General features: G+C 39.9%; 1 protein-coding gene across 1 annotated transcript in view; it reads left to right on the top strand.

Annotated features, from left to right (window-relative positions):
* The window catches only part of naa30 (N-alpha-acetyltransferase 30, NatC catalytic subunit), a 33,992-nt gene extending 17,795 nt beyond the window's left edge, over positions 1 to 16,197 (top strand). The window contains exons 2-4 of the mRNA XM_078233859.1: positions 2,850 to 2,973; positions 9,867 to 9,922; positions 15,616 to 16,197. Coding sequence (XP_078089985.1) covers positions 2,850 to 2,973; positions 9,867 to 9,922; positions 15,616 to 15,753 — 318 coding nt within the window. The 3' untranslated portion in view covers positions 15,754 to 16,197. The remainder of the gene's footprint in view (positions 1 to 2,849; positions 2,974 to 9,866; positions 9,923 to 15,615) is intronic.
* The last annotated feature ends 343 nt before the right edge of the window (positions 16,198 to 16,540 follow it).

Genomic DNA, 16,540 nt, shown 5'->3' with positions numbered 1-16,540 from the left:
AGGTAAGTAGAGTGTTAACATGGCAATTCATTATTATTATAGTTGTGAAAACGAGATTTAATATGTTTAAGGGATATAAAGACTGCCAGTCAGCATAAAGGATGGTGGCAAAGCCTTTGTTACTTACCAGAAATGATGTGACTGTGAAAGAAGATGGTCTTAAAAACAATATATACTGCCACTTCCATTGTGTAGAGTCTTCCTGGTTCTGTTACTGTGAAGAAGCAGGAGGTTCTGTGTAGATAGGACGGTCATGATGTGGAGATGCCGGCGTTGGACTGGGGTAAACACAGTAAGAAGTTTAACAACACCAGGTTAAAGCCCAACAGGTTCATTTGGTAGCAAAAGCCACACAAGCTTTCGGAGCCTTAAGCCCCTTCTTCAGGTGAGGACTCACCTGAAGAAGGGGCTTAAGGCTCCGAAAGCTTGTGTGGCTTTTGCTACCAGATAAACCTGTTGGGCTTTAACCTGGTGTTGTTAAACTTCTTACTGTAGATAGGACGGCACAGTGGTTAGCACTGCTGCCTCACAGCGCCAGGGACGCGGGTTCGATTTTGGCCTTGGATGACTATGTCGAGTTTGCACATTCTGCCCGTGTCTGTGTAGGTTTCCTCCGGGTGCTCTGGTTGCCTTCCATAGTCCAGAGATGTGCAGGTTATGTGGATTGTCAATGCTAAATTACCCCTTGATGTTCAAAGATGTGCGGCTTAGGTGGATTAGCCGTGGCAAATGCGCAGGGTTATAGGGATAGGATGGGGGAGTGGGCTTAGGTAGACTGCTCTTTTGACGGGTTGGTGCAGACTCAATGGGCTGAATGGCCTCCTTCTGCACTGTTGGGATTCTATGGATATGCTACCCTGACCTATTCAGTTAATGAAATTATAGTACAGTCCTTGCTAGTAATGCCATCAGCAATTTTTAAATTATTTGTTTATGGGATGTGGGGGTCGCTGGAAAGACGAGCAATTATTGCCCATCCCTAATTGGGTTTGTGGTCGGTGCAGACTCAATGGGCCGAATGGCCTCTTTCTGTACTGTAGGGTTTCTATGATTTCTCAAGAAGGTGGTAATCTGCCATCATGTGGTTAACATATGCCCACAATACTGTTAGATAGGGAATTCCAGGATTTTAACCCGGTGACGATCAATATTCCTAACTCACGATTATGTGAGATTTGGGATGGAGGTGGAAGCTGGATAGACTTGGAGGTGGTGTTTCCATTGCCTTGTCGCCCTTACCATTCTCGATTGCAAGCTTAGGAATTGGTGTGTGACGTTAGTGTACTTTTTAAGAATTTTTTAAAAACATCACGTTCTCTGCAGCTATAAGCAATTTTGCTTTCATTGTTGCCAGGCCGTCTGCTAGAAGTCTTTTTTATTGCTACTTCAATGGCTTAAAATAGATTTTGTTTATTTTTACTCTGGGCCTTTTGGGCATTCTGGAATTTATTTTATTACCGTGCATTGATAGGAAGAAGAGTAGTTGACAGGTCAGGTGACAGGAGCTCTTTTGTTTTCAGTTTTGAGCTGCTGTTTTAGTTTAGAAGGGGATGAGCATCAGACTGGAAAGCAGTGTTTCTCCCGGTTCCTGGCCTTCCTGGAGTGGAAAATCTGCAATTGGTGATTAGCTTGCCTAGAGTTTCTCTCTCCCTGGTGTTCTGGGAAGCTGTTCTGACTTCAAACTGTTCTGGGTGTATCCAGAGGGCTGCTAGAAGTTACAAGACTGAGAAGTCAGAGTTTCAATTCTCCAACCAGAGAATTCAATTCCAGTATCACGTGAGCATTAGTCTTTGCTGTGTTAAACCTGTTGAAAGGGTTTTTTTGGTCTATGGGAAGTTTTGTTTGAATGGAACATTCTAGGTATATTTGTTAAGAGTTATACATTATCGTGGTTTTTTTGTTTTTGTTTGTAATTGATAAAAGTTAGTGCTAATTTTCTTTCTATACATGTTAACTATATTCTTCAATAAACTTTGTTTGATAAAAGCTCCCTAGTGGGTCATTTGAATCGTACCAGAAGTGAAACATATCATGCTTATCCGAACCAAATTCAAGATGCAAAACTTATGATCCAGGCGGGCTACATAAAACACTTTGGAGTTTCTGACCTGATTTATAACAGGTGTCAGAGAGGCCTTGAAGAATTGCTGCAGTGTGATTTGTAGATGGTACACACCGCAATCACAGTGCACTGGTGGTGGAGGGAGTGAATGTTTAAGGTGGCAGATGGGGTGAAAGCCAAGCAGCCTGATTTCCCTGGATGATGTTGGAGTTGATTGTAGTTGCAGTTGCGTTTATTTATCACATTCCTGACTTGTACTTTGCAAATAGTGAAAAGACTGGGGAGTTAGAAAATTAGTCACTTGCTACAGAATACACAACCTCTGGCTTGTGTTTGCAGCCACTATTTATGTGGCTGGTGCAGTTAGGTTTCTGGTCAAAAATTATACCTTTTATAAAAAACTAGACAGAAAGAATATGCCAATAAAGATTTAATCACTTGTGAAGGAGTGAATGTCTCTGTCGAATAGCAGTGGTGGGACTTTGTACCGGAGTGTTACAATCATCTTCAAACTCTGCACAAGAATCGTCCATTCACTTTATATGTTGAGTTCTATTTTGCGGAATTTATCTGGTACTGAAATGTACTGAATTTTAAGGTTCAAATTAATGATCACTTCACAACACACAAATTTTTGTTCCTTATTATTGTCTGTACAGGAATAAATTGTAATTTAAATCTACATATGTGTATGTTTCTATATATATATATATATCTCAAATGTGTAATCTTTACGAGATGTATTGTGTTATGTATATAGTTAAAGATTCTTGTGATTTTTCTTTAGGCTATGGTTGGAGATGAGTGTGTGGGTGCCATTGTCTGCAAGTTGGACATGCACAAGAAGATGTTCAGGAGAGGGTACATAGCTATGTTAGCTGTGGATTCCAAATACAGAAGGAAATCCATTGGTAAGGTTTGCATTTTCAAATTAGCAATGATATTTTATTGAAAATAATTATATAACATTCTTGTTTCCCATGAAGGCCAACATGACAGTCATTAGCATGATTTGAATATAGTTAAAACATAGAGATTGGTTTATGGTTGAAGTGTGTTGTTTTTCACTATAGCTCAAACTGTGGCTTATTTTCTTTACCAACTTGAGAGTCCTGTACCTATAATCATCAACTCAGCCAAAGCTCTGCTGCCTGTAACTTATCCCATTCGGATATTACCCCTGTCCTGGCTTTGGCTCCTTATTCCTGAATCTTGAAATTTAAATTTTTTATCCTTGTGTTTAAATCTCTCTCTGAGTTTGTGCCTGTCTTTGTAATCTCCATTCTTATAGCTCCCTTTCTCATGCTGTTTCTTTGACTGCAGCGTTCTTTGCACTTGCAATCTCAAAGTCGCACTGTTAGCAACCATACCTTCAACTGCTTGGGTTCCCTTCCCTGTATTTCCCCATTCTGGCAACATTTGCCTAGCAGTTTCTCTTGTTCAGATACTCATTGCAACCAAGCACTTTGACTAACCCTCTTAAACTATGCTCCTTTGCTTGTTCATTTATCCTTGCACTTTTAAGTACCTTGGATTATTCTTTAATGCTAAAGATCTGTTGTTTGCCCTTTTCCTCTTCCACTTCTCAGAAGTTTGTAGATAATGATGTAGCTAAATATCTTTAATCTTGAACCTCCATCAACTTGCAATTTGCTATAAATTCACTTTTGCATATCAGTAATATAAGTTTAATGAACAGTAATAAGCTTTATTACAAGTAGCAGCCGTGATGGTTTTCATATTTTAGTTAATTTATTTGAATTTTTGTACCCATTTCCTATTGATTAGCAGCAAGTCATTTTTGTGACTGCATATCATGGGCCAAATCATCTGGTCTCCAGGTCGTCTGAGACTGGATGTATGGCTGAAGTTGTGCTTCAGAACCCTGTGCAAGTCCTGATGCACAGAGATCCGTGGGAATTACCTGGAAAGTTTCAACTTGCGATTGGCAATTCCGTAGTCCCCCAAGACCTTTCACAAATGTCTGGCTCTCCAAGTTAGAGAAACTTAGATGAGGGCCATGGTACTTGTCTGAATGGTTACCCAGGAGATGTTAGAGTGATTAAAACCTATTCTAACATCTGGGTAACTACAAAACCAACTACCCTCTTTCCCCTCGCATGCCCATCCAACCTGACTACCCGCCTCATCCCCCACTTCACCCATTGACTAACATTTAAACTGGACCTACTGCCTCAAAAAGGGTTTGTGTCTTCTGCACTGAGCTTCTTTGCAGGTTTCTGCATGGATTTCTGCACTGAGGGACGGCTTCTGGCTGCTACGTCAGAAATCTGACCTTTTTAAATGTAACCAGCTAAATGCACGGTTTCCGGACTGATTAGTGTTGGGCGCAGGGCTTCCCACATGGGCTGGCGAGGGGCACAATGGTTCCTAGGTGGACTGACGCTGGGGTGTTGCAATTCCCATGCAGATTGGTGGTGGGCACAGCAGTTTCCACACAGATTTGCACTTGGCGCAGCGGTTCCCACGCGGACCAGAAAATGTGGGCCTTTATTTTTAAATGTGGGCCTTTATTTTCACTGAAAAATATCAATCGCGAAAATTCAGTTGTGGAAAAAATGTATTAAAAGCAATTAAATTGATTGACATTTTTCACAACTTGTTCCGTGGCACTTGCTCAAATTTTTAAATTACTTGAAGCAAGCTGTTTGAAACATGATTTCTATTTTCATTGTTCATTACTTGAATAATTAAATTAATTATTATTGTATTAAATAATAAACGAAAGGTTGAATTCCAAAAACCCTATCAGTCATAGTGACCAAGGACATACATAATGCAACATTTCTGCAAAGAAGTTCTTGATTTATCGGAGTTTGACCTGCGCTGTGAGTTAAACAAATTATGAATAACATACAGCGATTTTCAAAATGGATCAAGATTTAATTAGGAGTTCATACAGGTTATTCAATTTACATTAACAAAAGAGAAGTTGGATGTCAGTGGTTCAATAACGGTTTGGGCGTTATAGTTTAACCGTGCCACAGGAAAAAATACATTTGAAAACAGGTGAATTGTTCCTGAATTAAAAGCAGAAAATTTTGTAAATGACTGCTTGACAAGCCAAATTTGTCTAGAGGAAAGCTAGATTAATATTTCAGAAGTGTACATTTCATCAAGTTTGAAACCTAAAAGACAATCATTTTTAGTAAAATTGAGAAAACAAGCTGTGAAAAAAAATCATATTAGTTTCATGACCTGCAGACTGCTTAATAGAAGACATTTGGATGACCAAAGATGGCCAGTGAGGTAATGAAGAGACCTCTAAGGAACATACAAATAATTAGAAGGATGACCAGATGCAAGCGACGCAGAAATGAACAGACTGAGTCAAAATTTAAGATGTAAAAAGTGCACTTTTGAAGATGCTCTTAGATTTGCCTTTGTAAATTGAACATTTTTGCTTTCATGGATATTATGTAAAAGGAGTTAAAGATTTAATATTTTCTCATTAAATTATACTAAATGCAAGGTAATGAATATTTTAATACAATTTGTAAAATACAATAACCGAGAATATTTAAAATCTGCCTGAGTGAAATTTAAAAGGTTGAACCAAGTGAAGTCTTTCAGAAAAAACTCTGAAAAATCATCAATATAGTCGTAGCCTTTTTTAAGACTATAGATGGAAAGGATTTAAGATGTCCAGCAAAAATGTAATAGAAGGAAAGTTGAGGTGCACGCATGACTCTGGATAACCGACTGAGCAGCACAGCACCCAAGACTCCGTTAAATGACTGTTGAGGTCGTGTACGATATGAGGCTAGCAAAGAGAATAGTCCTTTGTACTGTTCCATTGCACATCACCATAGATTAATATGGCTGGATGAAGGTGAAGCCAAATTTTAGCCTTCAGCTATCTCTCGCTTTCACTGACTGTGTTGATGCTACCTGATGCCTGCAGATGACACAGCTTTCCAACCGGCTTAACTTATTCAAACCTTATAGTTCCTATAGTCATTGCAAGTTTGGGTGATTAACTGAATGCAACCAGAATACACTAGCTGATCACAATAGCATAGCTTTCATGTAGTGCAATTGAAGCCATGGCCCAATGTGGTCAGAATGCTTCCAAGGGAACTCAAACATTGTGGTTGGTAAAGAAAGAAAACTTGCAATTAATGCTGCACCTTTCTCAACCTTTGAACAATAATAATTGCTATAGTTAGTCACTGTGGTAATATGTGCAAACATGGTAGCCAATTTTGCTCACAGCAAGAACTTACAAACAGCAGTAAAGTAAATGATCACAAAATCTGTTTTTATGGCATTTTTTCAGGAATAAATTTTGGTCACAACATCAAGAAAGCTCCATTGCCCTTCCATGAAGGGCAGCACGGTGGAACAGTGGTTAGCCCTGCTGCCTCAGCACCAGGGACTAGGTTTGATTCCCAGCTTGGGTCACTGTCTGTGGAATTTGCATGGTCTCCCCGTGTCTGTGTGGGTTTACTCCGGGTGCTCCAGTTTCCTTCCACTGTCCAAAAAGACCTGCGGGTTAGGTGCAATGGCCATGCTAAATTCTCTCAATATTGCCGTGGGATCTTTCATGTTCACTTGAGAAGCAGATGCTTTAAGGTGCCATCTGAAAAACAAAACCTCTTGCAGTGAAGCACTTCCTCAATAGTACAATAACTGATCAGCTTTGATTACATGTTCAAGTCTCTAATGCGGTGTTTTAACCCTGTGTCCTTCTGAAATTGAGTGGTGCTACCAGTGAGCCAAGATATTCCAGTTTAGTGTTGAGCTTCCATTGCAAATGAAGCCTTTGCCTGCACTAATTATGCTGAATTGTGTATGTATGTGTGCACACAGTTGTCATGTTAATGCTGGTAGATGGGAGGCAAGCATATCTCCTGCAGTTGAACATGCCTGATAAGTCCTGCACTATGGCTGATTTTCCAAATGGGAATCCTCCTTTCATGAAAGTAATGGTATTAGAAGCAATTTAAAAAATAACAATTGAAGCAAAACTTAACACACGAGGCTTATGAAAACCTGAGTGCCAGTCAGAAAATAAATAAAGTAAAAGTGAAAAACAGCGAAAAGAAAACTATCCTAATGTTAATATGTCCTTTAATTCAACTTCTAAATTCTTAATACTACCAGGCCATTCAGATCACAAATATAATTAAAAACTGAATTCTTAATGATGACATGACATGGAAAGTATCACCACTCAGAAATTGAAGAATTAACTTGTAGATATCTGCACTTTTCTGTCTTCAGGAAGTCTCAAAGTGCTTTACATCCAATAGATTACCCTTTGGAAGTATTGCTGTAATGCAGGCAAATGAGTAAAGCAGGATTTACAGTTGAAGAATGAATGGTTTGTTGGTTGAGGGAGCGATGTTTGCAATGGTATAGAGTGAGCTTGCAATTGTTCTTCAAATAGTGACAAGAATTTGTTTTGCATCTACCTCAGCAGGTAGATTAATGTCTCCACTGAAACTAAACACCGTGCAATGCAAGTCCTTCCATACTGAAATGTCAGCTGGGATTGTGAGCTTGAAGTTCTTTATGGGACTTCAACCACATCTCTGATTCAGGCAAGCATGTTTTCAGCTGACCCAAGGTGACATTTTAAAACTAATATCTAATTGGGTGGGCACAATTTCCCTGTTTTTTCCCTACTCATTAAATAAATATATTGCACAGTTGGCAATTCAGTGTAATGGATCTACGTCCACTTTTCCAGTTGGTTTTGCCAGGTTTTCTATCTGTAAGTTGAACGTATCTAATTAGAAAATCTATCCCACTAAGTGATAAATGTAGAATGGGAAAATAATCAAAGTCGATGCTTGTGGATTTGTTACCACTATATGCAATTGCAAAATGAAAGCTTGACAGTATCAATTGATAAGTATGTCTTTTAAGCCTCAAATGTACATATTAGGTGTATATTTGTTTCAAAACAGGGCATTTGGTGATTGACTAGCAGTGAAGGTTGTAAAAATCTGCTGAGACTTTGCCAGTTATTAAGAAATATCTGGTCCATTTCCCTCCTGTGTGTTTATATGTTAGAAGCTGAGCAGGTCAGACAGCTTCTGCAGAGAGAGCAACAGTTAATGTTTCAGATTGATGACCTTGCATCAGATGCTCATCAATCTAAAATATTAACTCTGTTTCATTCTTAACAGAATATGCCTGACCTGCTGAGCATTTCAAGCATTTTCTGTTTTTGTTTCAGATTTTCAGCATCTGCAGTGTTTTGCGTTCGTGCAGTGAGCTGATGTTGATGACATAGCTGCTGAGGAAACACTTGCTGCATTGGCCCAATTAGCCCAAGCGTCAGTGTTTGGAGGGGAGGGGAACTTGCAGGTGGTGGTGGTGTTCTAATGCCCTTGTCCTAGGTGGTGGAGTTAATGGGTTCGGAAGATGCTGTTGAAGGAGACTTGGTGAGTTCCTGCACTGCATCTTGTTTGCACTACAGCCACTGTGGTGGAGGGAGTGAACATTTAACACGGTGGATGGGATGCCAGTGAAACGGGTTACTTTGTTTTGGATGGTGTGAAGCTTCTTGAGGGTTGTTGGAGCTGCAAGACAGCTCATCCAGGCAAGTGGAGAGTATTCCATCACTCTCCTGACTTTTCTTGTAGAGTTGGAGAGTCAGGAGTTGAGTTATTTGCCACAGGATTTCCAGCTATTTTAGGTAGCCAAAATATTTATAAGACTGGTCTAGTTCAATTTTTGGTCAGTAGTGACCCCAGGGCATTAATTGTGGGGGATTCAGTGATAGTAATGCAATTGACTTTCAAGGTGAAATGGTTAGATTCTCTCATTGGAAGTGATAATTGCCTGGCAAATGTTGCTTGCCTCTTTATCAGTCCAAGCTTGAATGTTGTCCAAGTCTTGATGCGTACAGACACAGATTGCTTCAGTGTCTGAGGAGTTATGAATGGTACTGAAGATTGTGCTATCATCAGCGAACATCCCCACTTCTGATCTTGTGGAGGGAAGGTGGCAGCTGAAGATAGTTGGCTTCGGACACTACCCAGAGAAACTCCTGAAGCAGTGTCCTGAGACTGAGTGATTGATCTCTAACAACCACAACCATCTTCATTTTGGCTAGGTATGATTCCAACCAGTGGAGAGTTTTCCCCCTGATTCCCATTAATTCCAGTCTTGCTTAGGACTCCTTGATGCCACGCAGTCACATGCTACCTTGATATCAAGGGCAGTCACTCCTCCACCTCCATGTGTCTTTCTGATCTCATGCCTACAAAATATTTTAAAATCAAATGATTGGCAGTTCCTGTCCCAAAAGTGCTGCTATTTGTATGTTGGCTTGTTTCTCTTGCCACAGAAGTTGATTAACTGAGTATATATCCTTTAGCACACTTTTAATAAGATTACTTTGCTATCCTTAACAGTATTATTAGTATTGAATTTAACACTGCAAATACTTTTTAGATTCTTGGTTTTATTAACTTGCATTAATTAAGAATGTGGTGTTTGTCAATTAATATTTTTGTCCATACCAGCCAGTATTTGCAGCAAGGTAGATGGGTAACTTGCTTCTTGCCCTCTGCCTGAAAACAACTATCAAGTGTAATGCTCCGTCTCTGTGGGAAAGTTTATGGCCTCCTTTTTTTCTCGATAGCTATATGACAGGTATTAACAATGTATAATTACTTCCATGAATGGCCCTACCAACCACACCATTTATTGGTTCTGTGCCTTGTGCATTCCAACTTGCAATTGATATTTCATTTGGGAGATCAAGGTTACTTTTCAGGTGCACCGGTTAAATAACTCTACACTTTGTTACTATTTTGTTTTCCAGGCACAAATCTGGTGAAGAAAGCAATTTATGCCATGGTAGAAGGCGACTGTGACGAGGTACAAAATGCTGCATATTCATAGAATCATAGAATCCCTACAGTGCAGAAGGAGGCCATTCGGCCCATCGCGCCTGCACCGACAACAATCCCACCCAGGCCCTATCCCTGTATCCCCAGGTATTTACACTGCTAATCCCCTTGACACTAAGGGTCAGCTTAGCATGGCCAACCAACCTAACCAGCACATCTTTGGAGTGTGGGAGGAAACCGGAGCACCCGGAGGAAACCCACGCAGACACGGGAAGAATGTGCAAACTCCACACAGTCACCCAAGGCCGGTATTAAATGTTCTGCAAAGCTATCTTTGGATTTCTTTATTTCACTTTTATGTTATTAGCCTTGCATTGCTTATATGTTCCTCTCCTCAATGGATTTTCTCTGTTCCCTGACTCCCTCTTTCAGCTGATCTTATGATTGACTTCTGACTTTTTCACTGATGATCTGTGATCAGAAGTGAGGATATCTTCCTCTATCCTTCCCTGCTCCCCATCTACCACCCGCTCTGACCTTCAGCAGGGCATACACTTGAAAAGGGGGAGGCAGTGACATAGTGGTATTGTTGCTGGACTAGTAATCCTGTGACCCAGGGTAATGCCCTGGGGACCCGGGTTTGAATCCCGACATGACATTTGAATTCAATTTATTAAAAAAAAGATATGCTGGGTCGATAAGCAATGATAAACATAGAAAGAAGTTTGACACATCACCATTCACAATGAACAAACATTCTGTCCAGAAATTAAAAAATCAGGAAAAGTAGTCATACTGTGGCTGATAAGTGAAGTAATACATTGTATTAGATTAAATGGAGATGCAAACATCAAGTAAAGTTTATTTATTAGTCATTGCCAAGTATAAAAGGTTGAATATTGGGGAAATTTTAGAATTCAAAGGATGACCAAGGAATTGATAATTTACAGAAACATAGAAAATAAAAGCAGGCATTGGCCATTCAGCCCTTCTGTTCCACCATTCATTTTGATCATGGCTGATCATCAAATTCAAAATCCTGATCCTGCCTTCTCCCCCCCCCATATCCCTTGATTCATAGAATCCCTACAGTGCAGAAGGAGACCATTCAGCCCATCAATCTGCACTGACGACAATCCCATCCAAGCTCTATCCCCATAAGCTCAACCCTCAACTACTTTCTATTTACGCTGCTAGTCCCCCTGACACTAAGGGGCAATTTAGCATGGCCAATCCACCTAACGTACATCTTTGGACTGTGGGAGGAAACCGGAGCACCTGGAGGAAACCCAGGCAGACATGGGGAGAATGTGCAAACTCCACACAGACAGTGACCCAAGGCCGGAATCGAACCTGGGTGCCATGTGCTGTGAGGCAGCAGTGCTAACCACCGTGCCACCTGTCCTTTAGCCCCACGAGCTATATCTAATTTTTTCTTGAAATCAGACATTTTGGCGTCAACTACTTTCTATGATAGTGAATTCCACAGATTCACCACTCTCTGGGTGAAGTAATTTCTTGTTTCCTCAGTCCTAAAAGGTTTATCCTCAAACTATCACCCCTATTTTGTATAATGCAGTTATAACATGATTAAAGATATCAAGACACTTTCCTAGCATTACAAAACCAAACCGATCCACGAGATAGTACAACAGGTGATCAAAGGTTGGTCAAAGAGATCGGATCTAAGGAGAGTTTTAAAGGAAGAGAGAAAGTCGGAGGAAGGTAAAGAGAGAATTCCAGACCTTTGGGACTAGGTAGCTGACGGCACAAAGTTCCAGAGGTGGAAATGGGCAGTCATGACATGGATCTGTGGCCAGGAGCTCACTTCAGAGTTAAATATTACACCAATGTTACAAAGAAAGAAAATAGAACATGAGAATAAACTGACAAGAGAACAAAGCATTGTAAAAGCTTCTGTAAATAAGTGAAAACAAAGAGATTAGCAAAAGTAAGTGTGGATCATTCATAGGCAGAGAGAAGAGAATAGGGCAGAGGTAGTAAAACAATTATTTTGTATTTTCATGGTAGAAGACACAAATTGTGAAAAAAGAGGAATTAAAGCTCTAGTGAGAATGTGAAACTTAAATTAGTAATGGTAAAGAAATAATAGTGCAAAAATTTCTGGGCTTAAAAGCTGATAAATTCCCTGGATCCGACGGCCTGCATTTGAAGAGGTGGCTGCAGAGATAGTGTATGCATCGGTTTTGATCTTCCAGTATTTCTCAGATTCTAAAAGGGTCCCCTTGAACCTGACAGGGCCACTCATGGCGGCAAGGTTGGACGGAGCTGCCAGACCAAATGAGGTCCAAAAGCTCCTCAGTGCCATAACGGGGAAGGAAGACCTTGTGTTTCACCAGCTGCAAAGCTGGAAGAAGGCTACAGCAGCAAGGTAGTCCTGCTCATTGGTTCAACACATCACTAAATCTGACCAAACCGTCAAGATTGTATGGACAGTGGTGGCACTCCAATATCCCCGTGGTAAAGTCACATGCAGGCTTCTGCCAGGATCCATTTGCCAAGTGCTGGCGAATTGAGGACAGGGCTGTGAACCTGGGAGTTCCTTGTCAAGAATCTGCACACAAGTGACAAATGCTTAAAAGTCGTTGGACACCTTTGGCACAGAAGTGTCTTTGGGCAACATCATCTGTGACTGAGCAGTCCACTCTGCTCAATCCATATTGGGAGAGGGCTAGAAAAGGTGCCCTAAAAATAGGCTATCATTATTTGTGATCAGAAAGAAAAAATACGTTTTTCAACTTGGAATGTTAGAACATTCATGGATAATCTCAAGAGTGTGACAGTTTGGAAAGAAGAAATAAATAGTATCACATGAGCCATCAAGACTTTAAATTGATATCAGTGCCCTCTGCGACCCTTCTTCTGGGAAGGGGCAGATGAAGGAACCAGCGGGGAGATAGTGGAAAGATTGACAGTGACTCTTATGCCCACAGAGTTGGTTTTGCTTTCCAGAATAGGGTGCACTGCCAGAACCTCCCAGTTCTATTAATGAAAGTTTGATGACCCTTTACCTACAGCAAAGCCATAACCAATATGCTACCATCACCAGTGCTTATGCTCTGATCCTTGAGCCCAGTAATGATTTTTAAAAATCCATTCTGACCGTGATGATGTCCTCGCTACCATCACAAAAGAAGAAAAGACCATTCTTATGGGAGATTTCACTGTCAGGGTTGGCCGTGACTCTGATATCAGGAATTGAGCTATTGGAAAAAGCAGGGCACATATGAAAAGCCGATGAAAATACATCCGCTTGACAGTGTGCTTAGCATTTCCTCATTATAGCAAACACACACTTCCGCCAGAAGAACAAATACAAAACCACATGAAGACAGCCTAGATCAAAGGATTAACACTTCCTGCATTATTCCATCGTTTGGGTCAAAAATCTAAGTGATGTCTGAAACACGTGAAGGGACTGGTTTCTGCTGACCAGAATATAGACTTGTTCAAAAGGTGATGAACTTCCACCTAGCACCAAGACATCACAAGGCCCAAACGTTCATGAGGAAAAGATTGATATCTCAGTTTAAAGTAGCCCAACTGAAGAGAGAAATTCCAAGTGCAACTCACAACCAATCTGGAAAAATTTCACATCCAACTTGGTTCTAGAACAGTGGAACCAAATAAAGTCAACTTTACTGGACTCCTGTGTCCAGACCATTGGGTCCAGCCATTTGTTTACATCAAGACTCTGTTAGCTCATCCTCTGGACCTGGGGAGGAAAAAGAACCCCCTCCAATTACCCAGAGTTCAGGAATGCAATAATTGTAACTAACATCAAAAAGATAACTCGTGCTGACAAACTATTCAGATATTTCCCTCTTGTCTATAGCAGGGAAAATTTTGATCAGGATTCTTCTGAACAGCTTACTACTTGTGGCTGAGGAAATTCTTCCAGAGACAACATTTTCATTGGCTTTGGACACCCTGTTTTTCCCAGTGGATCTGCTTCTGTTATGAGTCACGGCAAACCTTGGCATTAAGGTCCCCAGAAAAATGATCTGGCTGTGGAGTCCAGAACAAGGGATCATAATCTCAGACAGTTACAGATGGTCATCTGTTGATTGTGCTCAAGACAAAGATCAACAGATTATTGGATACTAAAGAAATCAAATAGCATGAGAATAATACAGGAAGGTATAGTTGAGATAAATCAGCTGTGATCTTAAAGCTGAAGTAGTCTTGAAGGGCAGAATAACCATCATCTCTTCCTATTTCTTATGTTCTTGTAAGATTTGCACAAGAAAAATATTGGCAAAACAGACTCATCGGATTTTGAGGTAATCTTGCAACATGAATTGGAAATTGATTGTGCGATAGGAGGCATATTAGGTATAAAGTTTACATACTCTGAGGCAAGTAGTGTCCTCTAGGAATCTGTATGGGGGCTTCACCCCTTCATATTTATCAATGGCCTGAATAGTGGAGTGGAGTGTAATTGAAGTTTGCATCTTATACTAGATTGGGAAGCACAGTAGCAGTGAGGATGAGAACAACAAGTAAGTGGACAAAATTGGCAAATGGAGGTCCACGTGGGGAAAACTGGTGAGAAACTAGGAACTATTGAAGTGCAAATTTGGATGTCTGTGTATGCAGATTACTCCAAGCTAGTGGATCAGTATAAAAAGCAATCAAATTGGCTCATGAACTGTTGGTCTTTATCTTACGGGAACCAGAATACAAAAGGGTAGGAAGTTATGTTTCAAGTTGTATAATCTTGTTCAGATATTATCGAGTACAAAATTCAGTTTTGAGGATTGTATCTCAGTAAAAGAATAAAGAAAAAAAAGACCAATATTTACATAGTGCCTTTCGTGACCACAGGAAATTCCAAAGTGCCTTACAACCAATGAAGTACTTTTTAAGTTGTAGACATTGTTTTAATGCAGGAAACATGGCACCAATTTGCACGCAGCAAACTTTCACCAAAAGCAATGTGATAGTGAGCAAATGATCTGTATTGATTTGAGACATCCGGGATAATTCCCTGCTGGAAGGATAGATCTGCTTTGGAGGAATGCAGTGCATATTCGCTAGAATGCAAAGGCTAAAGAGGTTAAATTATGATTTAAGGCTCCAAAAAATTCACTTGTATTCCTTTGAGTATAATGATCTAATCAAAGTATTTAAAATTGATCAATAGGATAGATAAAAATAAACTATTTCCTCTGAGCAATTCCAGAACAAAGAAGCATACTCTTAAAATCAAAGTTAGACCATTCTGCAGTGAAATCAGGAAGTGTTGTCCCTGCCCAAAAAAAGGCTGCAAAAGCTGGATCATTTGGAACCTTCAAGACTGAGATGGATAGATTTTGTTAGGAAATGGTATCAAGGTATGTAGAGCAATGGTAGGCAATGAATGATGGGAGTACAGATCAAACACGATCTAGTGTAATGGTGAAACAGGTTCGAGGGATGAATGAACAATACCAGTTTATAGGTTCCTATGATGATCCACAAAAATACGCTGATTTGAATTCGTGAATCTTTTACAATGAGAATCTGAATAATTGACAAGACCTAAACCGTGCCACGTTCAGTTTTTAGTTTTAATCAGCATCTGTAAAAATAAACAAAATATAATAACCTAGTGCTCAACAAAATACTGACGTTCAGATTCGTGTTGTTTGTAATTTTAGGATAAATAGATAATGGATACTGCGTTTCCTAATTGATTTGTTTTTCTTTTTAATCTAGGTTGTCCTGGAAACTGAGATTACAAACAAATCTGCCCTGAAACTCTATGAAAATCTTGGGTTTGTGAGAGACAAAAGGCTGTTCAGATATTACTTAAACGGAGTTGATGCACTGCGTCTTAAACTGTGGCTACGTTAGAGAACCATAAAGAACGAGTTCAAGATGAGTCCTCTTTGCATGCACTGCAATTTTAAAGAATTGCTTTGCAATGGGACTCTCGATTTCCATGCAGCTCTTATCTGTCTGTGTCTCATTGAGTGTCACATACATTTGTTGCACTATGGCATGGCGCAGTTGTGCTAAATAAAAAAGGAAATTTTTTTTCTTTAAAAATTGTCAAAATATTCATGGATGAATTGTGGTACCAGAAAGATGGAGAAGTTGTTCTGAGATGCATCATTTCAGTGAAGTGTGAGGAAAGGAACAAAGTTGCCTGTCATTTGCAGTAGACGACATCTCAAATGACCTGTTGGTGGGAAAATGTTTTGTGGCTTCCAGAAAGCTTGTATGTTGAGATTTCTTCATGGACTGCACCAACATTTCAAACAGAAATTTGCCAGATTAAATACTGAACTCCTCAAAGGGTGTTGATTCTGTTATTCAGATTTTATTTTTCATATTAAATTTTACCGTTAATAATTCTTGGTACCTCAGTGAATGAAGAAAACACGTTAGGAGTTTGTCTGTGTGTTTGTGTGCGTGTGTCTGAGAGAGAGCATAACAACAAAATAATTTTGCGCTGCCAGTGCCTGTGTAGATATGCATAAATGTCTCATTCCTAGTTTGAGTGCATGCATTTTTTTTCCTCAAGACAGTCTTGCAACAATGCTTTTTACCTTTATTCAAACTATGATTTTGATTGGGAGTGACTCCACTTTTTTTGATTAGGATTTTTTTTCTCCCGCCAGCAAAAAGCAAAGCTGTT

Source organism: Mustelus asterias, chromosome 18, assembly GCF_964213995.1.
Source record: "Mustelus asterias chromosome 18, sMusAst1.hap1.1, whole genome shotgun sequence".
Classification (NCBI taxonomy): domain Eukaryota; kingdom Metazoa; phylum Chordata; class Chondrichthyes; order Carcharhiniformes; family Triakidae; genus Mustelus; species Mustelus asterias.
Note: the sequence above shows the minus strand (reverse complement) of the source record. Positions and strands in the feature narration are given on the sequence as shown.